Source organism: Penicillium argentinense (assembly GCF_028826775.1).
Source record: "Penicillium argentinense strain IBT 30761 chromosome Unknown utg000005l_segment0_segment0, whole genome shotgun sequence".
Classification (NCBI taxonomy): domain Eukaryota; kingdom Fungi; phylum Ascomycota; class Eurotiomycetes; order Eurotiales; family Aspergillaceae; genus Penicillium; species Penicillium argentinense.
Genome location: NW_026622664.1, coordinates 6138299 through 6163821, shown reverse-complemented (window position 1 = coordinate 6163821; position 25523 = coordinate 6138299). Strand labels below are relative to the sequence as shown.

At 52.5% G+C, this 25523-nt stretch overlaps 9 protein-coding genes across 9 annotated transcripts; 7 read left to right on the top strand and 2 right to left on the bottom strand.

Annotated features, from left to right (window-relative positions):
• Window positions 1–831: 831 nt before the first annotated feature.
• Window positions 832–3429, top strand: N7532_007108 (transcription factor domain-containing protein; the record flags this gene model as incomplete). Its single annotated transcript, XM_056619601.1, has 7 exons — window positions 832–861; window positions 938–1064; window positions 1125–1206; window positions 1277–1361; window positions 1409–2244; window positions 2301–2713; window positions 3062–3429. The coding sequence occupies 7 exons, from the start codon at window positions 832–834 to the stop codon at window positions 3427–3429; spliced, it is 1941 nt and encodes a 646-aa protein (XP_056475760.1).
• A 358-nt stretch (window positions 3430–3787) lies between these two features.
• Window positions 3788–5353, bottom strand: N7532_007107 (uncharacterized protein; the record flags this gene model as incomplete). Its single annotated transcript, XM_056619600.1, has 3 exons — window positions 3788–3955; window positions 4010–5011; window positions 5078–5353. 3 exons carry the CDS (start codon window positions 5351–5353, stop codon window positions 3788–3790), a joined length of 1446 nt encoding a protein of 481 aa, XP_056475759.1.
• A 1232-nt stretch (window positions 5354–6585) lies between these two features.
• rglB (polysaccharide lyase family 4 protein) lies at window positions 6586–8738 on the top strand (the record flags this gene model as incomplete). The annotated part of the gene is made up of 4 exons (XM_056619599.1): window positions 6586–7243; window positions 7300–7391; window positions 7455–7469; window positions 7521–8738. 4 exons carry the CDS (start codon window positions 6586–6588, stop codon window positions 8736–8738), a joined length of 1983 nt encoding a protein of 660 aa, XP_056475758.1.
• Window positions 8739–9365: 627 nt separating this feature from the next.
• N7532_007105 (uncharacterized protein) lies at window positions 9366–11585 on the top strand (the record flags this gene model as incomplete). Its single annotated transcript, XM_056619598.1, has 1 exon — window positions 9366–11585. One exon carries the CDS (start codon window positions 9366–9368, stop codon window positions 11583–11585), a length of 2220 nt encoding a protein of 739 aa, XP_056475757.1.
• Window positions 11586–12029: 444 nt separating this feature from the next.
• Window positions 12030–13845, top strand: N7532_007104 (putative transcription regulator (RTG2); the record flags this gene model as incomplete). Its single annotated transcript, XM_056619597.1, has 2 exons — window positions 12030–12139; window positions 12192–13845. The coding sequence occupies 2 exons, from the start codon at window positions 12030–12032 to the stop codon at window positions 13843–13845; spliced, it is 1764 nt and encodes a 587-aa protein (XP_056475756.1).
• A 923-nt stretch (window positions 13846–14768) lies between these two features.
• On the top strand, window positions 14769–20068 carry N7532_007103 (uncharacterized protein; the record flags this gene model as incomplete). Its single annotated transcript, XM_056619596.1, has 14 exons — window positions 14769–14835; window positions 14897–15201; window positions 15257–15531; window positions 15585–15787; window positions 15844–16002; window positions 16058–16155; window positions 16221–16431; window positions 16524–16555; window positions 16623–16805; window positions 16863–17484; window positions 18606–19237; window positions 19302–19342; window positions 19396–19743; window positions 19798–20068. The coding sequence occupies 14 exons, from the start codon at window positions 14769–14771 to the stop codon at window positions 20066–20068; spliced, it is 3447 nt and encodes a 1148-aa protein (XP_056475755.1).
• A 269-nt stretch (window positions 20069–20337) lies between these two features.
• N7532_007102 (NADPH oxidase family protein) lies at window positions 20338–21465 on the top strand (the record flags this gene model as incomplete). Its single annotated transcript, XM_056619595.1, has 1 exon — window positions 20338–21465. The coding sequence occupies one exon, from the start codon at window positions 20338–20340 to the stop codon at window positions 21463–21465; it is 1128 nt and encodes a 375-aa protein (XP_056475754.1).
• Window positions 21466–22746: 1281 nt separating this feature from the next.
• N7532_007101 (hydrophobin family protein) lies at window positions 22747–23331 on the top strand (the record flags this gene model as incomplete). The annotated part of the gene is made up of 3 exons (XM_056619594.1): window positions 22747–23065; window positions 23118–23215; window positions 23275–23331. The coding sequence occupies 3 exons, from the start codon at window positions 22747–22749 to the stop codon at window positions 23329–23331; spliced, it is 474 nt and encodes a 157-aa protein (XP_056475753.1).
• A 434-nt stretch (window positions 23332–23765) lies between these two features.
• N7532_007100 (uncharacterized protein) lies at window positions 23766–25494 on the bottom strand (the record flags this gene model as incomplete). The annotated part of the gene is made up of 4 exons (XM_056619593.1): window positions 23766–24449; window positions 24517–24678; window positions 24716–24884; window positions 24947–25494. The coding sequence occupies 4 exons, from the start codon at window positions 25492–25494 to the stop codon at window positions 23766–23768; spliced, it is 1563 nt and encodes a 520-aa protein (XP_056475752.1).
• Window positions 25495–25523: the final 29 nt, after the last annotated feature.

The window sequence follows — 25523 nt, the reverse complement described above, 5'->3', positions numbered from 1 at the left end:
AGGCACGGCTAACTAGTTAGGATTCAATCATATTGATAAGCTACATTTCCTAGCAGAATATCCTCGAGCAAGTCAAGAGCGTTCAAATCAGAGATTATCCAGTCTAGTTCTACAGCAGCAGGTCTAGTTTCTCTAGATCCTGAACGGGTTCTCTCAAAACTCAATATTTCCTTTCGAACACCAACGCCCCCATCTAGCCGACCTACCAGCCGATCAAGTCAATTCAGTCCAAAAACACCAAAAACAGTCATTCAGCCACAAAAACAGACTTCTTTACTCAAAAATGCTCAAAAAAGCTACTCAAACAATGATCAAGAAGCCCTCCTACACCATCTAAGATCGCCCTAGATCAGATCATTAAGAGCGCCTCTATCTCAAAACATATTGCTGCGCTATTGCACAGTAAATTTCTGGATTACGGGCTGCGAATGAGAAGAAACGGCAAAAACGAGCACGAACTAATCGCCTAATTCGATACGAACAGGGTGTTACAGTCGGAGAGGGCCTACTGCCACCAGTGCAGCCAGTGCAGCCAGTTGAACGTGTTGAACAGCCTCTACCCGCACCAGTTGAATCGGCTATTTTACCACCCCCACCAGCCAAACGTGTAACCCAAAGATGTAGCTGATGTAATAGTATTGGCCATTCAATTACCCGGTGCCCTAGTCGATAGTATTTTGAATTAATGGTGTTTTGGTAGTTTTATCTATATTTCAATATTCGGTAGCGGGTCAGGTGGCCGGCTCGCCTAATGCCGGCATATTCATTAGTCACCAGCGCGGAATGATGTCTGCCACTTCTGACCGCTCTTAGAGCGACCCACACAGCCCGATGGTGGGTGTGATTGGCCCTGGCGAGGTTGTGGGTTTTAGGCGGCGCTCGGGTGCAATCCCGAGCGTCTCCGCGTTGTCCGGCTTTGCATCCTTCTGAACTGCAGGCTGATATCGATGCAGCTTTCATGATGAAGCACTCCGAAGAACCTGGCAGGCCCAAACGTCGAAAAATTGCCGTGGCCTGTGATGATTGCCGCGCACGAAAAGTTCGCTGTGATGGTGTGCAACCCGGTACGTGGCCTGGGAACTTGAAGAGGCACCCGGAATGCGACCCGGGCTAATATGATACAGTGTGTGGGCAATGCAGCAGGAGATCCGATGACTCCCAATGTGTATATACAGGGGAGCTGGAGAAGAGACGCGCCACTCAGACGTATGTCAACGGATACCATCAATTCCCCGGCGTTCTACACAAAAGTGTGCCGTTGCTGACAAGCTCGCAGCTATATCTCAAGCTTAGAAGATCGAATTAAAAAACTCGAGAGTCCTAACGCATCGGAAAGAGCCTCACAGTCGGGGCTGACGCCGGTAAGTCTTCGGTGCTTGAGCGGCGTGCGACCTTCTAACATGTAAAGCATCATGCTTCGTTGCCATCCTTATCGCCTGGCATTACTACCTATCCAGAGACGCCTGCCAACCGCACACGGACCGCAGAATGTCCAGGCGAACCCAGTGCGGCCAGAAACGGCCGAGGCGATGGTGTTAATGCCATGATGGGGGCTGTGGAGGAGCGCCCGAGCCAGGGGTTCTTCGGAAGCTCGAGCGCAGCCGGCTTCATGCGACAAATCAAAACGGCGGTTGACAAAAGAGTCTCGTCTCCCGATCGCCGTCCGTCCAGTCCAGGTATTTCCCCACGTTCCAGTCTGCTAGCTGGCCGCAACGAAAGGACACAAGTGACAGCCCCCAACTACGTCCTGCCTCCTCGGAGGACGGCCGACAACTTGATGGACGTATACTGGGATTATGTCTTCCCTTTGTATCCGTTCGTTGACCGGTCGCACATGAAATCAGAATACGTGAAAGTCTGGCAAGGCGAAGCTTTTGACTATGACGAGAATATGGTCATGTGCACGTTCAATGTCATATTCGCGTTGGCAAGCCAATTGGCCGACTTCATTGTGCCAGAGGAACGGGAGGCTTCGGCAGATGCCTTCTTTTTTCGAGCTAAAGGGCTTTTTCAATTCAGCCTGTGGGATACAGGATCTGCGGGCCTTATTCAGTGCTTGTTACTCATGGCGCAATATCTACAGAGTACGGACTCGGCACATCAATGCTGGATCGTCACTGGACTCGCCACACGTAATGCCCAGAGCCTGGGCCTTCATCTTCCCCAGACAATTGCGCGATTTTCCAACTTCCAAGAGCAGCAGCTTGCGCGGAAGCTATGGCATGGATGCGTGTTGATGGATCGGTAAGTTCTCATTCATACCGGGTGAATTCTTCTGACTCGAGGTTCTGTCTATTCAGCGTGATATCCATGACTTTCGGTCGTCCGGCAATGATTTCTAAAACATCGAGCGGTGCGGTGCCATTGCCCGTCAATGTGGACGATGAGTTTGTCCCGGTCGATCTGACATCAGAGCCTGCACAGCCACCACAACATCCATCTATAATGGCTTTCTATGCCAAGACTTTGGAGTTGTACGAAATCATGAACGACGTGCTCCTCAGTTTCTATAAGCCTATCGCGGACGATATAGGCGATGATATTCACGACCTCTATTTCAGCCATGCGTACAACGAGGGAGAGCGCACAATTTTCGAACTAGATCGTTCCCTGACGCGCTGGACGCGCAGTCTCCTCCTCATCTCAACAGCGAATCTCAGATCGACTGTGACAACCCTATTTTCTTTCGTCAAGGAATTGTTCTCCGCGCGAGGTATGTCCTGAATTCCAATACGATCGGTTTCTTTTTCCGCGTGTATTTGCTAACACAAGTCAGATTCTTGCATGTTCGGATGCTCCTTTTTCGTCCTACTCTGTCAAAGTACTGTGCTATGCGTGAAACTGCTGCAATTCCTTCTTTGATCTCCATCCAAAACTCTTTCCCTCATCGTGTTGCGTTGCAGTGCTCTGTAATATGCGTCAGAGTAGCTCAGGAATCAATCGAAACGATTTACAATAATGTGCCCTCGGATGGCACAGGGGGCCTTTACCGGCCTGGTGGTACAATATACTCTGTGAGTTCTTCTATTTTTGGATGTCATAGGAAAACTAACAATGTTAGATATCTATACCGCGGCAACAGTCCTGATCGCAGGCCGTCTGTGCCCTGCCATATTATCGGAAATCACCGAGTCTTCCATTGCTCGCTCATGGAATTGCGCACTTGAAATACTGCGCAAATATCAAAGCTATAGCACCTCTGCTCGACGCTGCATTGCAGCACTTGAAATCCTTTACGAGCAAGTTGTGTCGGAAAGTCAGGATTCTACCGGGTCAATTCATCTCTCTGAAACTCCAGGGCATTGTCAAAACACACTCCACGACATTTCCTTTGGGGAAAACATATCCACCACAATGATGGAACATTTTGAGTTCCCGGACTTTCAAGATATGTCATGGCTCAACAGCGTTCCAAGTAATCTTTTCTAAATATAGGGCCTGTCACCGTTTACGTTAACGCCAGATAGTAGCCGACACGGATCGGGAAGTTATCTTCCGCGAGCAGGGACTGTGGGCTACACCGTCCCGGCACAATTACACGTGTCCCTGTCACTCTTCAGATTCAATTTGATATAATCCCTTGCGGTTTGATCCGCACCGGTGCAAGCAGCGTCCTAGCCTGTGATATTCAAAGCCATCACATCGCATGCGCGAATGCATCACATGTGATCGGTACTATTGCTCCTGAAGTGTGCAGCACGTAGTCGGTCCAAGAGTGAATATTGAAATATAGATATCTATCGGCACATATAACACGATATAATCGAAACCCCGAATAACTTTTACCTCAAGCGCGTATTATCCTGCCTAGTGGCTGACTATCTGCTCTGGTAGCCACAAATTGAATCGCAATAATGGGAAACAAGGCACATCCCCCAATAATAGCCACCATCACTCCGGCAGCGCCTCCCAACCCCAAGGCAGCAAACATATCAGGGAAATAAAATGGTCCGATCTATATCGACATTGTTAGTATCAGTCGCAGTCACACTACCTTAGAAGCACTTACAAACCCATAAATTTGACGACAGATATTGATAAAAATGCCAACTTCGGCCGCCCGCTCCTTCTTGCTCTCCACCGCGAAAGTCGTCAAAATCGTGGTCTGCATCTGATTTCCGAAACTGGCAATGGCAGCACCAACACAGGGAGTGACATTCCACGACCTGGCATTTTGCAATTGAAACCCCCATGTCAACAAGCCCGGGATGATTGTCGCAAACGCAATGTATGATAGCCACAGGCGGTCGGCCGGGTACGAGTGCCCTCGCTTTTGTTGAACACGCTGGAGAAACCAATCTGACATGGGCCCGCTGACCTGTTCACCAAGGACACATCCAATGATAATGGCAATGAACTGAAGGCCTATCTGCTGGGCGTCAAAATGAAACTTTTCGCCAAAAGCAATGGGCATCTCCACAATGATAGCAATATTTGCGTAGCAGAATGTGATTGCATGGGCACAGGTTGCGATTAATATGCGAGGATACTGAGCCAGTGCAAAAGGCGCGATAAAATCTTGCAGGCCGAGATGGCGTGAGCTGATCCGCCGCGGGATTAATTTGCTGAACGCCTTGGAGTTGTCACGTTCAGTATCCGGGTTGTATATCGTCTCATCTCCAATCACCAGGTATAACAGAAATTGGCAGAAGTTGATGATCGCGAAGATCCAGAAAATCCACTGTACCCCAATATGTTTCGTCACAAAGCCCATAAAAAAGGGACCTGCGGGGGTTCCAATGGTCGTCATAAGCGTCCACCAGCCCAGCTTCTGTGCCCGCTTTTCGGGTTCGCACAGCTGTGTGATCACACCACTCCCATTTCCAATCGGCGGCGAGATGAGGAAAGCCGTCAAGACGCGCGTGGCCATTTGAGCACCATAAGATGTGCATCGAGCCCCGCCGATATTGCAGGCCATGCTTCCAAGCACCGAAAGAAGACTGACATTGTACCGACCGTATGCGGCAGTGACGGGATTCCAGATTAAAGGTGAAAGTCCGAGCAGCAGGATCTGTTTGAATAAAATCGGTGATTAGATCTCCATGAACATTGGGTAAATCTGTCAGAGATCAAATACCTGAAAGGAGGTCAAATAACTAGCGTCCGGTACCGTGACACCGTATTCTTCAGCGAATTTGTCATAGGCTGGAATAATTCCGGCAGCCATGAAGGTTCCCATCATGGAGTGGAAAGCAACCATCAGGATTTGAGCATTTTTCTTCCACAGAGGCCAGTTCCGTGGATCCTGGGGTGAAACAAGTCTGCTGTCTTCATCTCCCGATGAATCCTGGAGTGGTTGCTTCGGGGATGCATTCTCCAGGTGAATAGAAACATCGGAGTCGCTGGTCTTCATATTGCGGGAGAAGCAGTGTTCACACAAAACTTGGCTCTGTCCGATACGCAGTGATTCTGTGAACTGATTCTGCTAGTACACCGCAATCAGCAGTGACGCGGAACCGATCTTAAATAATTGGAATGCTGGGTGCAGATCCGTCCCAGACCCCATGGGACAAATTGAACGGGGTATTGATGGGATTGGGACTTCATGGAAAGACGCGGCACTGTCCACATCGTGGGTGAATGGAGGTTGCAATTGGACTCGAGGTTGGGCCCACTACCCCATATTCAGGTCAATGATGGCCTAGCTCCGCAGTCCCAAGTGCCGACTCCATGGCCCGTCCGCTAGCTCTCCCACTTATCCCGAGGTTTGGATTGCCGATATTGACAGTTCGGAGCATCACCCGTGCGCATTACCGGGATGTGACCCGTCTTGGCCATGATGGAGACCAAGAGCTGTAGCTATTCAATCAAGAGGGCGATGATCTCATTGCATAATGGTTCCGGTCGGTGACTCCTCTTTCGAGGATTTCCAGGTAGTTTGGATTCATCCAATTGCTGTTATCACGGGACACTCAGCCCTGAATCGCGTGAAGGCTGAGATGGTTGCTTCAGTCGCCGGAAAAATCCAATGTATTCATTCTTCGAGATTTGTTGGGGAAATATCGATTCTTCGTCGCAATCATCATGGTTTTCGAGCAAAGCTCCTTTTGGGTTGCGGTGGGTTTCATTTGAGATGTTCTCCTGTGTTCACTTGCAGCGACGCGTGATTGCGCCCATTCCGCGTTTTCTCCGCCTCGCGAGCTTCTGTCTTCCCTGATTTTACCCAAAATCGCGTGAGAGAGCTCAAGAGACAGCAGAGCGTCGGATAGGCCTTGTATAACCGGCAGCGATGTCTCCTCCGTAAGGAACCATTCCCCGTTCGGCGACGGGGTAGCTGCGGCCGAGATTTCCCGGCCTGCTCTCCTCGTCAAACCGTCCCCGCAATCCCCGGACTACTTCCCCGCGCCGACAGTCGGACCAGCATGGATGATTGGTGGACTCTGGAATCTCCTTTTACCCAGCGCCGACAGTCGAGTCGGGGCGACGCTGCTTCTCGTCGCGACGAGCGGTGCCGTTCGGGCTATCAGCCTCCGATCGCTAAGCGAAGGCCTCGTGCAATAAATGGGACGACTACTGCATTGGCTGTGGAGATTCCATTCCTCTCCGGTGGAGCTCGCTCGGAAGTTGTGAAAAGATCAGGAAACCATGCGAAGCATTCTCGTCAACTTCGTTGCGGGGTTTGCTGTGGTTGCCGCGACATTGCATGTCGCGCAGAATGAGACGTCCGTCACCCTGTCAAATAACCGCCTGACAGCAATCCTCGATAAAGGCGCTGGCCAAGTGGTGGATCTATCCCTTGATGGCCAAGATTTACTTGGTCCGAAATCAGGTTCGACGGGTATCGGGCCTTACCTCGATTGCTACTGTATACCATCGGGGTTCTACACTGCAGGCTCTACGACACCGGAAGTGGATGTTGTGCAGGGGGTTGACTCGACTGGAACACGGTATGGTGGCATAATTCTAACCGATACCTACACCCCAACGGGCCAACAATTTCAACAATACTGGTTTCTTCGCGATGGAGAGACAGGTCTTCATATTTTCAGTCGTTTGTCGTATTATAACGACAGCACCCCTTTCCTCCGCAATCTACAAGAGTTCCGCACGCTCTTCCGCCCTAACACCGAGCTTTGGACACATTTGACATCAGGAGAGGTGCAAACTGCGCCACTTCCAAGCAAGAACGCCATCGCCAACGAAATTGTCGTCCAAGATGCGACCTGGACATTCAACAACACGCCATCGGACCCCTACTATTCGCAATTCTCCGACTATTTCACCAAGTATTCGTTCTCGAACCGTGAGTATGAATCCCAAACATACTGATAACATTAGAAGTCTAATCGAGCTATTCAGAATGGAGAAACAATAGTGTGCATGGACTTTACGCAGACGGCTCGGCATCCAATGGCACCACTTACGGGGCATGGCTGGTGATGAATACCAAGGTACGAAGATTATTCCGGAGGCCTTGATCTCTATTCCTTTGCCACTAACGCACACTTGAACAGGACACTTACTACGGGGTAAATTTTTCTGATCACGAAAATGAGATTTAATCGCTGACACCATTCCAGGGCCCTCTGCATTCCGACTTGACGGTAGACGGGATTGTGTACAACTACCTCGTCTCAAACCATCATGGAGAGGGGACTCCAAACATCACGAATGGGTTTGATCGCACTTTCGGGCCTCAGTATTACTTTTTCAATGGTGGTGAAGGCTCGGCCTCCCTGGAGAAGCTCCGGTCCGAAGCACAGGTTATTGCGAATCCACAATGGAACGCCGCTTTCTATGATTCAATTGCGAAACATGTTGTTGGATATGTACCTTCCAGCAAGCGAGGAAGCTTGGAAGGAAAAGTGAAACTTCCCAAGTCTGCTACTCGCCCAGTCGCTATTCTTACCGTCGATGGTTACTATTTCCAAGATAACAGTGCCGTGTCCAACTCTTACCAGTACTGGGCAGAAATGAACTCCGATGGCAGCTTCAATATCGACCGGGTGAAAGAGGGGAAATATCGCCTGACCATCTATGCCGAAGGTATCTTTGGTGACTTCGTGAAAGAGGGTATTAGCGTCAAGTCAGGAAAGAAGACCGTGGTCCGAGGCACATGGAAAGCAGAATCAGCAGGCGAGGAGATCTGGCGACTGGGGATTCCAGACAAGTCCTCGGGTGAATTCCGCCGAGGAAATGCTCCAGATTCGACACATCCTCTGCACCCACCGCAATATTTGATTTACTGGGGCGCATACGACTGGACTGTCGACTTTCCCACAGGCGTCAACTACACCATCGGATCCAGCGACCCGTCGCAAGAGTTGAACACAGTTCACTGGTCGGTGTTTGGGCCCACGCCATCGAATTCGCATGTCGAGTACGACACCACAAATGACTGGACAATCAACTTTTACTTGACCGCAAAGCAACTACGCCATCGGAAAATGGCGACATTGACGGTTCAACTGGCTGGCGCAAAAACAGCTGCCGGCAATACCGATGTGTATAGCACAACCGAACCGTACAATAATCTGTCCCTTGAGAGCTACATCAATGAGCAGCCAGATCCCCTGACCCTGGTGGTTGGTTTCAATCAGTCAAGCAGTTGCATCGTTCGTTCAGCTGTCAGCTGCTATCAGGTTAGCTCTCGGATGAAATTCCCTGCTTCCTGGCTGCAAGAGGGAAATAATTCTTTGAGGCTTCATCTGCCCTACAACGCTACCGACACCGAGACGGCAATCCTGCCAGCCACCGTATATGTTCAGTACGACGCCCTGCGTCTCGAGGTGCAATGAATGACCTAGGTCGGCCTCGTGGGTGGATCTCTTGAAGAAGAGGCATTGGTGCCTTTTTGGACTTACAATTGATTCATCGAGTGTCTGGAGAACTGGCTTGATTGTCCCCTTGGTAGCGAACATGATCTATTTAAAACACGCTGCACTTCTATTAGGATTCTGTTCCGGGGATTTGATTTTATCTGATTGGCTGCTTTCGTAGCCTCTCCAGCATCACACCTAGATTTACTAGCATTGTCAGGGGGCCTTTTTCTCTCTAAGGCCTCATCCTTGATCACCCCACGCAATCCGCAGAAGTGTCGGCCGAGCATCCCACACTAAGTCACGATGGTGCATTCGGGCGAACATCCGTCCATTTTCAGTCTAACCCGCCCCGATCGTCCTCAGTTACACTGCATATTTCTCGCTCTGCTAATTTCGCTTCCCCGCCCTGGTCATTTGCATTTATAGCAACTAGAAATGTCGATCCATACTCTAGTGACGTCTCTAGCGGGGGAAAGGGGCCCTACCCCGATTCATTCAGGCTAAATCGGCATGTTGGTAGGAATTTAAGTCACGAGAATCGTTCACATTGAACGACAGATTAATTGAGATACCCTCGTCTGAAACCGAGCACCACTTGCAACAATGCCTTCTATCGGTGTAGCAGTGTGTGCCCTCTGGGTCGTTGGTGTCGTGGCAGCTCAGCAGGACTACCATCAGCCGACATCAAAAGGGTTTCGCATGCAACATGGCTTCGAGACTGTTCTTGTGCAGCCCTTTGGTTACGATGGCTTCCGGATACGTGCATGGCCGTTTCAGCCCCCAACTGGCCAGGAAATCAGCTTCGTCTACGATCCACCCCTTGAGGGACCGGAAGACGAGGCACACGGGATGCAGTTCGATACCGCATTCATCGGCAATATGTCCGAGGAGTTGCGAAATGGGAATATGATCGTACGCACCTCGGGCTGGGGTGGGAACCCTGGCGGCTATCGCCTGGCATTCTATCGTGTTGAGGCGAATGGTACCGAGACGTTGCTCACCAACGAATATGCACCGCTCAAGTCCATCAATCCGCGATACTATTCTTGGGCAGGACCGGGCAGCGAATTTTCAGCAGAGTTCTCTTTCAGCACGACTCCCGATGAGCAGGTCTATGGCACCGGTACCCAGCAAGACCACATTGTCAACAAAAAAGGCATGACGATAGACCTCGTCAACTTCAACACCCACATTCCCACCCCCGTGTTTATGAGCAACAAGGGCTATGGCTTCGTATGGAATATGGCCTCGACGGGTCGGATGGAGTTTGGCCAGCTACGCAACCGCTTCACGGCGGACGCAGCGACGGTCGTTGACTATTTTATTGTCGCAGCGACACCGGGCGACTACGACACCCTCCAACAGCGACTGTCGGCCCTCACTGGTCGTGCGCCTACACCTCCTGACTGGTCGTTAGGGTATATCCAGTCCAAGCTCCGATATGAAAACCAGACCGAGGTGATCCTCCTGGCCGAGGAGTTCCAGAAGCGGAATGTCCCCGTTTCCTTGATCGTGATCGACTACCAGTCCTGGGCTGCCCAAGGGGACTGGGGCCTTGACCCGCGACTTTGGCCTGACGTCGCTGAAATGGCACATAAGGTGAAGATATTGACCAAGGCCGAGATGATGGCTTCTTTATGGCCCTCGGTTGCGGACAATAGCCTCAACTATCTGGAGATGATGGCTCAAGGCTTCCTCTCCGCCACCCGATCAGGCCCCGGGACGACTGATTCTTGGAACGGTTCGTACATCCGCAACTACGACTCTACCAATCCGGGGGCACGGGACTTCCTTTGGAAGACCCTGAAGCATAACTACTTTGATAAGGGCATCAAAAACTTCTGGATTGATCAAGCCGATGGTGGATCACTGGGCGAGGCGTATGAGAACAACGGGCAGAGCGATTACATTCAGTCGATTCCTTTTCCAATGCCCGATGCATTGTATGCCGCTGGAAGCCAGCGTAGCGTCGGCAAGCTGTACCCCTGGGCCCATCAGCAGGCAATTGAAGAAGGGTATCGAAATGAAACCTCCACCAAGATGGGATCACCCTGTGACTATTTGTCCCTGAGCCGCTCTGGTTACATTGGATCCCAGAGATTCTGCAGCATGATCTGGTCTGGAGACACCACTGCCGTTTGGGAAACCCTGGGCTCCCAGGTTGCGAGTGGCCTCTCTGCGGCGGCCACCGGATGGGGCTGGTGGACTCTCGATGCGGGTGGTTTCCAGGCTGATCCCACTGTGCCGTGGAGTGCCAACATTGACACTTCGGAATATCGAGAGCTTTATGTGAGATGGCTGCAGTGGACGACTTTTCTTCCTTTTATGCGCACTCATGGATCTCGTGCCTGTGATGTCCAGACTGCGTATACCTGCGACAACGAGCCGTGGTCTTATGGAGCGACGAACACCCCCATTATTCTATCGTACATTCATCTTCGGTATCAACTGGCCAGATATATCCAAGCACTTTTCTCTCAGCTTCATCGAACTGGACGCATGATCATGCGTCCACTCTATATGGATTTTGAGATATCCGATGCCCGGGTTGCCGAATGGACGCAGAAGAACAACAACGTAACCACCCAGCAATACATGTTTGGACCTCGACTGCTGGTCACACCGGTTACTGTGTCTAATGTGACAGAATGGTCAGTCTATCTGCCCCAGCCAGCTGGTAACGAGACCAAGCCTTGGACCTACTGGTGGACAAACGAAACCTATGCCGGTGGTCAGATGGTCACCGTGCCCGCCCCAGTGGAACATATTCCACTGTTTCATCTGGGATCTCGCTCTGACATTATGAATGGGAACGTCTTTTAAGAACTTTGAGGTGGTATTCGTCGTGAGATTTGGTCACTATATTACAACTACCACATTGCTAATGGAGCTTCTGTCTGTCGCTCATCTCAAAACACAACTGTAGTGGGATGAAAGAAACGTAACTTGAAGTAATCGATATATCGGATACACCTTAGTACTGCTCTTTCCTTTTTTCAAAGACTTCTCATTTTCTCACCTCCCCAGATGTGTGTTGATCTATCATACATGCGATGTACGCGATGACCTTCCGAACGCGATGACCTTCCGTAGATGTAGATCAGTCCTCTGCACGGACCACTCAGGCACCCATATATCGACACCTCAGGCTTCCACAGCCCCTCCTGATATCACCAGTCCCCACAGCGTCGCGAATTCCCGCGATATCCTCAACTCGACGAGGGTACATATACGGAGGCTGCTGATCACCTCTTGGATATATTCATAATGGGCGGTGGACATCAGCTGCCCCGCGATGGTGATTCGGAGCTCAAAGCGTCCGCAGTCTCCTCGCCCGACCCAAACGCTCACTTGCACGCAGTGGTCGATCTAGGCAGGTAAACCTCCTCTCGTAACGGTCCCCTGTTTTCGTCCATTGTTCTCACAAAGTCTGCGCAGCAATGGCATCCGATGCTCCATCTCCGACATGACGGCTCCGACCACCCGTATTATCCCTACAGTACATTTCCACCGTGTCAATATCTCACTCTACGAGGCACAGATCGACCCCAACACCGGCAATCGTGTTCCTATCCCCAAGTCCGTAATTGACCGAGTGGTCAGTGCAATTGTGCGATTCCAGGTCATCTGTGTGGAGATCGGTGTGCCCGCAACCAATATTCGACTCATTGCGACCGAAGCAACTCGTACGGCCCTGAATTCCAGTGAGTTCACGGGGGCGATTCGTGAGTCCACCGGGGTCGAGGTCGAGCTCTTGAGAAAGGAGGAAGAGGGAATTGTGGGGGCGTGGGGTATCGCAAGCAGCTTTTCCGATGTGGAAGGCCTAGCGCTGGATCTTGGGGGCGGCAGCATGCAAATGACATGGATCATTTCCCATGCTGGCGAGGTCCAGATGAGTCCCAAAGGCTCCGTGAGCTTCCCTTATGGAGCCGCGGCCTTGACTCAGAAGCTGGCCGACCTCGAACGCGGCAAGAGCAAAGGAGAGGCGAAGAAAGCCAAAGAACAATTTCGCCGTGAGATGTCCGAAAACTTTCGCTCCGCGTTTGACAATCTTCAAATCCCGAACAGCTTGGTCGCAAAGGCACGCCAGAATGGTGGTTTTCCGCTGTATTTGTCGGGAGGTGGCTTTCGTGGCTGGGGATATCTGCTGTTATATCTCCACCAGACTCGGGGCCAGAGCTATCCGATCTCGATCATCAATGGCTACTTGGCGCCCAAGAAGGACTTTGAAGATACCGAGACACTCAAAGAGGTGGCTCGCACGGCTGATGAGATCTTTCGTGTCTCCGATCGACGCCGAAAGCAGGTGCCTTCGGTCGCCTTCCTCGTGAAGACCCTGGCCGAGTCCCTGCCACATGGGATCAAGGAGGCACACTTTTGCCAAGGAGGTGTCCGAGAAGGGGTACTGTTCCGTGAGATGCTTCCAGTCATCCGTCAGAAAGATCCACTGGAGGTGGCCACGGCCCGCTACGCACCTGCATCTGCTCAGGCTATCGCGGCTTTGATCCTGGCAGCGCTACCTCGTCCGTCCGCGCGCCGATCGGTCCCCAGTTCGATTACTGTCCATCTGGTCCAGGCGTTTGCAAATGCCCTCTATGTACATGCCACCATGTCCAAGGAGATCTCTTCCAGCGCGGCGCTCTACAGCACAAGTACCGGTATTCTGGCCTCTACGCACGGGATTCCTCATGCGCATCGTGCCCTCCTCGCTTTGATGCTCCAGGAGCGCTACGGTGGAGAACTGCCACCGCGCGATGTGGATCTGAAATCCCATCTCCAAGGCATTCTGACGCCGGAGGAGGTTTGGTGGACCCGCTATCTTGGGAAGCTGGGGCTTGTTCTCGCCCAGCTGTACCCTATTGGCTCCATCGACACATTTAAGCCGCGTATCGTGCCTTCCGCACGCTGGGCGACCGGTCTCGGCAAAAAGGGCAAGAAAGAGGGTCTCGAACTTACGCTGGTCATCCAAAAGGTCGATTATGATCCCACCCATTTGAAGGGAGAATTGAAACGAGACGTGCAGAAGATTGAGAAGGTCGGAAAACGCAAAAACTGGATTGGAGGCCGGGATGGTTGGGGGTAAAAGTCCTAGTCGCCGTCAAGGAAGAGGACTTGCTCTGCCACCGCAATTCGTTGGCTAACGGCTAATAAAGCGATCCCCCCTCGCTACATGCTCTCTAAGTAAATGCTTCGCTGCATATGGGACTAGAGTCTTGTCGGGGCATGATTTTTTCGCGAAACTCCGTCCTTCGTCTCTGAGGGCCGACATCGGATGACACGCTATGAAGTGCTAATGCGCCACCTGCGGTGGCCTATGTGGGCTTGTCATCAATATTGACACCGATGGACACTCTTTCCCTCCCACTTCGGGAATAGAAACGACATGCACCTCATCAGACCATGTCCTAACTGGTTCCTGGTTCGAAAAATTCGCGTCGCAGATCCACTTCGATAGGCGTTGAGTCCCGGACAAAATCTGCGGGTAAAGAAAAGCAGGAGCTCCCCCTGGACTCTTTTTAGAACCCCTCCCTTTTCTCCCTCTTGAGATCGGCACTCTTAATACCTGCTATACAATGATCATAGCATAATGACTAGTACGTAGGCAAGCATTAGGAAAGGTTGTTTATCCTACGGTAACACAATGAGAGCGGCTGCACATGATTTTTTAGGGAATTCCGGTTCTCAGGTCTGGATCCGTGGAGAAGCTCCGTGCCATTCGACCCGTTTCACCGGCCAGGCAGACATCAAAACGCTGTTGGTCGACCCGCCGGCGAAGCTTTGGGCCCCACCCGGTCGCCTTGTAGGGCTGAGAAGCCGCGGCTCGAAGGGAGAAAACCCATGGGTCTTTTCTGGAGTCAGATTATGACAACGTGACTTCCCGTCGCCTCTTCCGATCTTATCTGATACACCCATCAACATTTATCAGATCCGTCTTCCCTCGTTCGCTTCGATTCTCATCCTCTACAGATTTCTGCAGACTTACACGGGAGCTTGACAGTGGCAGCCATGGCCAAGGCCAAGGACGTTGACATCAAGGCAAATGATGTCCAGGAGGGTCGGGACACCGATGCCAGTATGTGTGCAAACTTTCCTCCTAGTGCCCACCATCATCACATTGTCCTGATGCCTTCCAGCCGAGACCGCCTCACAGTCCGATGCGAGTATCCTCCAGGCCGCTGGTATTGGCATTGCGGAGAATGACCCTACCGAGCCGACTCTCACACTTCGGATGTGGGTTATTGCCATTGTATTCTGCATCATCGTCAGCGGCCTCAATACCCTCTACACCCTGCGAAAGCCGTCCCTGACCATCACCGCCCCCGTGGTTCTCCTACTCGCCTACCCATTGGGCAAGCTCTGGGAAAAGATTGTCCCCAGTTGGAATATCCCCTTGAGATGCTGGTCTTTTAACTTAAACCCCGGCCCATTCAATACAAAGGTCAGTTCCGACCGCTCTGTTGGCTTGATCATGGCTAATTGTTTCTGGTGTCTAGGAGCACACATTGATTTACATCATGTCGAACCTCAGCGTCTATGTTCGGCTCGGGGCCGATGTTCTGACTGAACAGCAGATGTTCTACGGCTTCAAAGCGGGTTGGGGCTTCCAGGTCCTTATCACCCTGGCGACTTTCTTGATTGGATTTTGCCTTGCGGGCATGTTTCGATCCATTGTGGTGGTTCCCAAAGAGCTCATCTGGCCAGGCGTTCTCGGCGTCACTGCTCTCACTACTACGTTGCACAATGTTGGCCAGGGTAACGTCCAGGCAAGGTTGGTTCGCACACATCTCCAGTGATGTTGCTTCATAGCTAACCCTACTACAGCTACGATACCTGGAAAATCTCTCGCTATGCGTTCTTCACCATCGTCTGTGTTATTTCGTTCTGCTGGTACTGGTTCCCGGACTTTATCTTCCCAGCACTAAGTTATTTCAGTTTCCCGTGCTGGATCAACCCGACCAGCCCCGTCGTGAACCAGATATTTGGAATGAGCTCTGGCATGGGCCTCATTCCTATCACATTTGACTGTACGAATCCTACGCCTGCGCCTCCAATCATGGGCTCACTGCTGACACATCTACAGGGAGCCAGATTTCATACGTCGGATCACCTTTGCTGACCCCGTCATGGGCCATCGTGAACGTTTTCGCATCTCTGGTGTTCTGGATCTGGATTGTGGCAGTGGGCTGCTACTACACCAACGTGTGGAAGACCGGCTACCTGCCATTCCAGAGCTCCAGTGGTATGTTGACTTTCTTTCTTATTTTCTTCGACTTTTCGAAGCTAATGTGGTTTAGTATTCGACAACACGGGATCTACTTACAAGGTGTCCAAGGTTGTCAGTGCCGCCACTAACTACAGGCTGGATTTGAAAAGGTACCTCGCATACTCGCCGGTAAGTGTCAACTCTCGGCCCCCTTCACTGGAGCATCGGAGAAGACTAGACTAACCCACTTCCAGGTCTACATGCCGATCACCTATGCCCTGAACATGTTCGGCCTCTCGTTCGCTACCCTCAGTGCCTTAATCGTCTGGGTTACGCTCGAACATCGCCATGTGATGACCAATGCCGCTCGCAGAGTCCCTACCCTCCTGATGCAATCGCTCCTGGATGCCGCCACCAATCCGATTCGAAAGATGAGACTGGAGCTCCCGATGTTCCTATGTGGTGGTACGTGGTTTGTTGTTTCGTTGCCCTTTTTATGGCTATCTTCGCCGTCGAATACTGGGGAGTTGGACTCAGGTGGTACGGTGTTCTGCTAGCCTGCGCTATTGCACTCGTTTTCTACCCTCCCGTTGGTCGCCCATCCCTATTTTGCAATTCGACGTTGTTGTCCGTGGAATTTAACATGGTCTTTTTAGCTGGCTCTCGTTTTTGCGACCTCCAACCTGAAGATCAACATCGACGTCTTCTGTCGAATCGTGGCCGGGTTCGTCTTCGAGGGCAACGTCCTGGCGAACATTTGGTTCTTCGATATCGGCTACATCACAACCATCAAGGGTCTCTGGTTTGCGCAGGACATGAAGCTGGCCTATTATGCCAACGTAAGAGCACAGTCTCGGATCTCTTCAATTTGACGATGATACTGACCAATTTTGTAGATCCCCCAACGCGAGCTGTTCCTCGTCCAGGTAGTCGGCATGGTCATCGGCACTCTCTCCTCTCTGGGTGTTCTCAACTGGGCCCTCAACCACATCAGCGGTGTCTGCACGAAAAATGCCGTCAATGGATTCAGTTGCCCTTTCTCCAGCACGCACTTCAACACCTCTCTGATCTGGGGAGCGATCGGTCCACGCCGCTATCTGCGGAATGAGATTGGATATTCGGCGCTCTTGTATTTCTTCCTCATCGGTGCTATCCTCCCGATCCCTGTGTACTACTTGAGTCGCCGGTACCCCAACTCGTTGTGGAAGCGGGTTCATGTTCCATTGTTTCTGGGCGGGCTCAACTTCCTGCCGCCTGCGACGGGTATGAACTACGCCAGCTGGGCCATCGTCGGCCTGACCTTTGGCCTGGTCATTCGGAAGCGCCTGCATGCCTGGTGGAGCAAATACAACTTTGTGCTCAGCTCTGCTTTGGACTCGTCGGTGGGCATCGCGGGGGTCCTGATATTCCTCACGGTCTTTTTCACTGGTGCTAGCAAGCATTTTAACTGGTGGGGAACCGAAGTCTACAAGGTACGCTCATCCCCCTCTTCACGACACCACAATATGTTCATTTGCGGTATGCATGAGTTTTTCGGAATATCGCTGACTGGTAATAGAATACTTGCGACTGGAAGGGGTGCCCTCATCTCTCCCTACCGAAAGGCGGAAAATTTTAGGTCCGACGGATGATGCATTTCTGCTTGGCACACGCCGCGTGCTTGAAACGGACGCGCTCTGACGCGTTTGGAGCGCGAAAGTCCGATCGCGACCTATCTGTCACCCGCTTGACCCACCCCTGTTTGATTTGGAGACATTTCCTCGTTCAGTTTGGGGAAGCAGATTCGTCTATGACTGTTTCCCATTTTCAAGAGTAGTTTTAAAAAATTCATTTGCTTATTATTTGTATTTCCGCGATTTAACAACGTACTCTCCAACTGTTGAGGTTCCAGGATAAGGCACCGAATTGATGCCTCATTCACAACCTCTGTCGGCATGCCTGTCCAGGGAAACCCGAGGCACTGAGCGTGATATGCGCTTCACCGACACTATATTCTACATCCAGGGGATCTTCATGGAAGAACACCGATCGAGATCGATTGTGAGGGATTTACTACTGTGAGGGGCTTGCCGCCCGTTCAGGGATAAATACCCAGAATCGCATGTAGACAGTTAATACAAGTTCAAGTTCTGTCAATTTCATTAAGGTCGATTTGTCTAGCAGGCCCTCATTCTATATTCAGCGCTTCGTCGTAACCAATCTCAACACCAACAAGGGCTGGTACATGACATTATGTAGACACTAGAACTGCAGTGTGGTGGTGCTACACTTGCTTATTTGCTTTTCACAAGTTTTACGGTGCAGATATATATTCTGGTAGACCCAAGCCAATCTTTGGTGAATGATCCATATTTAGTACCCCGCGAGTTTCCAATAATGCCATGTCGATACTACTGTCATGCAAATTACCTCAGATGTTAGCGTTTCTCTCAATAAGGCTGTATATAGATACCATTTGATCTGATCCATATCGACTTTTAGCGGCCTCAGGTATCGAGACACCGCATTCTGCCTTGTTGGACGAGCCACGTGCGACATCACGTGAGAGGGGCTTATCGATCTGATTAGATGCGCCTCGCCGGGGCCACAGCCCAAGTGGCTTTGGTTTGCAACTCGCCTACAGCAACGTTTTTGGTTAGAATTCCGTGGTGGACCGTCTGCAGTCTGCGGCCATATTGACGCCTTCCCTTCACCCGCGCGACGCTCGGCACTCGGACCAGACTCGTCCACAGATTTGTCCGTGGCCACCCGGTGGATCTCGCCCGGTCGGGAGTGCGTGATCGTTCTCCGTCTGTTCTCCTCATCTCCTCCCCGGACCGAGACACCACGCACAGGCTTCATGCGGCTTCTTGGGTGGCTGGCCATCACGCTGGTGACCCAGCATGCCTGGGGAAGCGACCTGCCGCAGGAGGAACGATGTGTGACCGCTGTTTATTCGACGTTTAACTACATCTCGTTTGCGGGTTCCCCCGCAAAGGGGATGTGGGACACCCGGTGTCACAACCCCCTCGAAGTGGCCTCCATCTATGCTGCCTCGGATATTTACTGCCGGGACAGTGAGCGCGCGGCGGGATTTGTCCAGCTCGCCGCCCTGTGTGAAGAATTTGGCAATCGCGAACTCCTGCCTAGAGAAGCCGTGGCTGAGAATTTGACCGAGGACGCTGTTCGCAATATGCGCACAGTGGACTATCTGGAATTGTCTCGCGCAGAGCCGGTGGATGCTCCAGTTCTGATTTCCGCGTCCTACTTCAACCTTATGTTCAACACTATCGTGAGTTTCCCACTGCAGCAATCTGGACACTGAAGAGCTAAGCGATGTCATTCACCTCGTCTAGGACTCATGGCAGTATGAAACTTGGTCGCATCATGCATTTGGGTAGGTCGATCATCATAAATTAGCATCGATCCAAACTGACAACGCCGGAACAGGTATGCCGGCTATGCCTACTGGTGTGGAATATTGTTGTTCGGAATCGCATCTCGCTTGTCAAGTTTGGCTTTGAGTTCTCGCAAATTTCGGGCAGAGCGTGAACTGGAATCCAATGCATACGCATACCCTCCTACTGAAACAGCATATCATAACTCGTTGTGGACAGGAAAACTGATTCACTGGGCGCAGACACATCTGATTGTGCCAGCACCACTACCAATGCAAGGTCGAAACTTTGTCGGTTGTACATACTCGACCCGAGTGGAGGCGCTCGTGGTCGTTGGTTTTTGGCTTCTCAGCATCATCTTGAGTGTGGTCGGCTACCGAACGTTCGCCGGGAACATCTAGTATGCGTTGTATCTACTCTTGGATGCACATTTTTGCTGACCATCTACGTATAGTTGGCCGAACACGACCGACCAGATCCTGCGGTACTCGGCCGATCGAACTGGAATCATGTCATTCGCAAATTTCCCCCTGCTGTGGCTTTTCGGAGGTCGAAATAATATCCTGATCTGGGCTACTGGGTGGAGTTTTGCCACATTCAACATCTACCATCGTCATGTGGCTCGAATTGCTACACTTCAGGGAATAGCACACACGATTCTCTACATTGTGATATGGATTAGGGGTAAGAAAGGGACAGTCTTGACTGCCGAACTGCTATGCTAACTGTCACAGCAAACAAAATTTGGAAGGCATTTCACAAGGCCTATGTTCTCTGGGGAACTCTAGTAGGCATTTTTCATTTCCGGCTCCTGGTCGAATGCTGGAGACTAACCGTGGCAGGCATTTGTCGTGATGATCCTATTGCTGATCACCTCGCTTGATCGGGTCCGTATCGCGACCTATGAGTTGTTCTTGATCACCCATATTGTATTTTCTGTCATCACACTTGTGGGATGCTTCTAGTATGTTTGCTGATATTCTTTCTCGGACAAATGGTCCACCAATATTACTTGGGGCTAACTTCGTCTAGCCACACCGTCATATTCGAAGGCCATGAATATTGGCAGTACCTTTGGCCCTCTGTTGCGGTGTGGGTCATTGATCGAGTGTTGCGAGTGGTCAGGCTGTTTTATTGTAATTTTCACGTCGCGGTCACTGGTCGCAACAAGATTCACACCACACGCAGTCGCATGACGTATGACCAGACGGCCGATGTGATCCGCCTCGTTGTCGCGCCCGGCACGAAGTTGCTCCAACCCAAGCCTGGCGACTACTATTTTCTGTACCAGCCCTTTCGATTCGTGGGCTGGGAAAACCATCCATTCACGGTGGGGGCCTGGGCCTACGATGCAGACCCCAGCGCCGTTGGGTCGGCGTCGTTCGGGAAGCTCAATGGATCCATGGATGCCTCTCACCTTCCACTACTGTATGCGGTCGCGCCCGAGCAGGAAGCTGAAGATTTGTCAGAGTCTGCCGGAGAGAAGACCGCAGCGTCAAGACTGAAACTAGTCTTCTGGATCCGGCCCTACGATGGCTGGACTCGGAGTCTGCGCCAACAATGTCTCCACTCCAAGGAGGGAGTCGTGGACACCACTATTCTGCTGGAAGGGCCTTATGGACACAACTTCCCATTGTGGCGGTACGAGTCAGTGCTGTTGATTGTGGGGGGCACTGGGATCGCCTCCGCTGCTCCGTACATCCAAGACCATCTTCGACGCTCCGCCCGTGGGGAGGAGTCTCTGGACGAGAAGTCTCGGATACGAGACATGGAACTGGTCTGGACCGCCCGCCAGACAGCCTTTCTCCACGATGTTGCTAGTCGGGAGCTTCGACCTGCGTTGGGCCGTGAAGACTTCCAAGCTTCGTTGTATGTGACCAGGAACCCAACCGAGTCACCCCAGGAGCTGGTGGACCTGGGGTGCCAGGTTCGCGCTGGGCGACCCCACATCCAGTCGCTCATCATGGGTCGGGTGTGTGATGCCGCTGCAGCGGGTCTGAGTCTGGCCATTCTCGTGTGTGGGCCGGCAGGAATCGCCGACGAGGCGCGGGCCGCAACCCATCTCGCGATGCGACAAGGCTACCGGTCGATCAAGTACGTGGAGGAGTCCTTTGCCTGGTAGCAATCGTCGGTGAAAGAATGTCCAGCGCACCTGGGCTCGTGAACGTGTGATGTGTGACGAAGCGACCATCTCGTGGTTCCCGAGGAAACTGCTCCGCTCCCCTTAGACTTTCCTGTTTGCAGCTAGAATAGAGCATTGCTTCTGAGCCGGCGAGTCCCGTGCCAAAAGCAATATCGATGCACGCTGTGCTCTATGGTGGATGATTTGCTAGATCGATTTGGGCTACTCGACCGAATGCTCGCGATCGACAGATCGGCTGGTGTAGAAACTTGCTTTAAGGTCTTTCAGGGGGACAGGGCTGGGCGATACCCCGGCAATGAGGAGGTGCTAGTTCATCGGACATGCCTTATGGTATCTGAGTGCCGAGTGGTGCAGGAGGGGCCGCTGCAGACCCCTGCACCCCTGCATGCGATTATTGATTCCAAATCGGGAGTGAACGAGACCGGTCGCGCGGCTGCCAGCAAGCACATTGCCCCCCATTTGCTAGTTCCCAAGTGATGGAAAATGGGCATTTGGGATGTCCAGGCACTCTGAAATATACTCTTCTATAGTTCGGCGGTCACGACATCCCGCCGGCATCGATACAATTCGGCAAATTCGGGCAAGTTCGTCCGAACTCAATGCGCCTTAAACTCGGGCGGCCCCGGATTCCGCTTGGGTGACACATCAGCCGCCGATCGCTGCCCCGATGGATCGCGATGGATCCGGGGTCCTCGCAAAAGCAAACATCACCGCGCAGGCAGATCTCAATTTCCAGCAGCCAAGCCACTTTCAATAGCCGACCGCCGTGTAACAAGACACTGCTCGTGTTACGGTCGATCGACGGGCAAAGCAGTAACCTGTTGTTCCTGCAGCCTCCGCCGCCTCCGCAGCTCCGCAGGTAGAGGTGAACATGTATCACGCCGACCTGCCTCGAGCTGCAGTGCCAAGCGCAAAAAAGTCCCGTCAGAGGTCTGTTCGTGCCCAAGAAGAAGCAATGATCATCGATCACCACCAGCAGGGTCTGGTCTATTGATTGCTAGGGTCCGCCGCAATGTACGACCGAACGACCGACACATCCAACGCAAGACGTCGATTCTTGCCTCGAAGAATGCAGCAGCTGAGGCACTTGGGGAGGTTGGGAGCGATGGAAGTAAGTATAAAGATCTCAAAGCATCCGGCCTCATTTCTTGCCATCATCAGCTTCCTTCGCTCATCTGAACAGCCTTCTCTCTATCTCTTTCTCTCTCGCTCAATTCATTTTTTGATCCGCTCCTCGCGACCAAAACCACCACAGTCAAAATGAAGTTCTTCGCTACCGCCCTTGTCCTCGCTGCCACCGCCATGGCCCTGCCCCACGATGGTGGCTCCGGTGACTCCGCTGGCTCAGGCAACAGCAACGTCCAGTTCCCAATCGGAAACAAGTACACCGTCGAGCAGGCCCAGGCCAAGTGTGGCAATGACGCCAAGGTCTCTTGCTGCAACAAGGCCACCTACACCCACGACATCACCACTGCCAACACTGGCCCTCTGGCCGGTGTTCTGGGGACTGCTCTGGGCGGCGGACCCGGTGGTGACGGCCTTGGTCTCTTCGGCCAGTGCAACGACATCAGCGCCAACGGTAGGTGATTCATTCCGACTGATGGCTGTTCTCCCACTGATGAGTTTTCTAGTTCCTGTTCTGAACGTCGTCGGTGGCGGCGTTGACCAGCTCATCAATCAGAAGTGCAAGCAGAACATTGCCTGCTGCCAGAACACCGACTCCAACGCCGTACGTATCTCCCATTCCGGCCCAACTCCGCAGGATGAACTTGCTAACAGATCATGCAGGAAGGCAACGTGGTCGGCGTCGCCGTCCCCTGCGTTGCCCTCGGCTCCCTTCTGTAAGCTTGACGTTCGGTCGAATTCGCCGCCGGGTTTATCGAGGGAGCCGCCATGTGCAACGATTAGGGTGGCTCTCCCCCGCGAGGAGTATACAATGAGTCTACGTACATACATGTACACTGCAATGTGGAAGCAAGGTCCTTTTGTTCCGGTTCCTTGACGCGCTAATGGCCCTGGTCACCCGCGTGGAACCATGTCCTTCGTTTGCCTCTCGTTTGCCACCGATTGTTTGGGGACATTCGATTATGTATTTATTCTATTTTTAATAGAAGTTCCTTGCTAACTCTTGAACCTGTTCGACTCTCCGTAATTCACTTACTTCAGTTTTCTATTGCTCCCTTCCAAAACGGAGCATTCGATATCACGTAATCCAACTTATTACGGCCATGCGGCCACCCTGCATGCACTGCGACTGATAGTCTCAAGCACAGAACCGATTAATCCACGTCCTTCGCATCCTGGACGGCGGGCTCCCCCTCTACTCCCCATTCGATGTGAGTATATCCATGAGCAATGAGATAGTCCTTCCACTCCTGATCCCCGTGGTCCAGAATCTTGTTACTATCCTGGAGAATGAACCAGGCCAGACAGGCGCCCAGGATGGCAAATCCCGAGCCGATGAGAAAGACTGCCTGCGTGCCTCGAAAGCTGTCGTCGCCCCAGCTCGCGAGAATTGGCTTGAAGACCTGGGTGCCGATGGCCGCACCAGCCTTGCTCCAGGCTGCCGCCAGTCCGACGCCATGGCCCCGAACGGCGGTGGGGAAGCTCTCGCTGGCCGCGAGGACAATGGTCGAGCCGGGCCCGATCTCGCCGAGCGTGAGAAAGATGCCATAGAGGACGATGAACAGGGGCAGTTTGGTCTGGATCGGTCCTAGCGCCCCACCGAGAATAAAGCCGAGGATCGCCTGGAGCATAAAGCCCAACGCCATGGTGCGACGTCGACCGATTTTGTCGGACAGAAACCCACCGATGAAAGCCCCAGGGATATAGAAACAGTTGATCAGCGTCCCCCATGCCATCGACAGGGCGAGGGACGAGGACGGATTCACGCGACCGACGATGGTCGACGAGAACAGGCCGAACGGGTAGGAGATATAGTTGTAGCTAATCGAGTTGAACCGCTCCACCGATCAGCAAATGACGACGATCCACTTGAGAGCAAAATTCAGACGGATGCATTCCACTCACATAAACCACGAGCCACACACGCCGAGCAAAGGGCGCCAGTACTTCTTCGCCGCCAGCCAGTATGGAATGCGCTGCTTCTTCATCGAACTCTTCCGATACGCGGTGCTCATCACCATGCGGTAGCGAAACCAGAAGATGGAGAGGGGGCGATGGCACCCATGGCTAGCGACACGCGCCAGACAACTTCATAGTGGCGTACCTCCTGGTGGAAACATAGCAGCAGGATCAACGGAACCAGAGCGCCAAAAGCAAAGCCCAGCGAGGCCGACAAATCGCCGATCATCGCGAAGATGAAGCCTCGTCGCCTGCGAATGCTGGGGGCCTCGTCCGTCGCCTCGGCCGCACCCGCGCCTGCGACAGGGTATTCTCTATCACCTTATCAGTCTTCCATTCAAGGTGGTTGCAAAGGTTGCTCATATGTCGTTCTTACCCTCCCGCGCCCACTCCGGCGATGCCTCGGGCGATGATCAGCATCCAAAACATGCCATCCTCGGTGAGACCACTGGCGCCGGCACTGAGGGCAATTCCCAGCACCAGGATCGTCGTGGTCAGGACAGCACCTGTCTTACGACCGAGCTTATCGGAAATGTACCCAAACGACAGCATGCCGATGATCATGCCGACCATGAAGGCATTGGATAACCGCGCCGCGACCTCGGTAGTCAGCGAATTGGGATAGATTACGGCCATCAACAATTCAATGTTGCCGATGATCGAGGCGTTGAACCCGTCGGATCCAATGGCGAGACCGCTGAAGACCACCATCATCACCATCGACAGGCGTGAATAGCCTCGATCGGGGCCATCTTCGGGCGCATCGGGGGTGGCAGTCGCATTGGCAGTAGTTGTCGCGGTGGGGATTTCATGGCTTGAAACTACTTTCTCGTCTGCTTTCTCCCGGTGCTTCTCCTCTGCGGTGGCCGTAATCGGCTGTTGAGTCGATTTCGGTTCCTCCGCGACTACCGTGGGCTCGTTCATGCTGGGCTGCTGGGGATAATGGTTCCAAG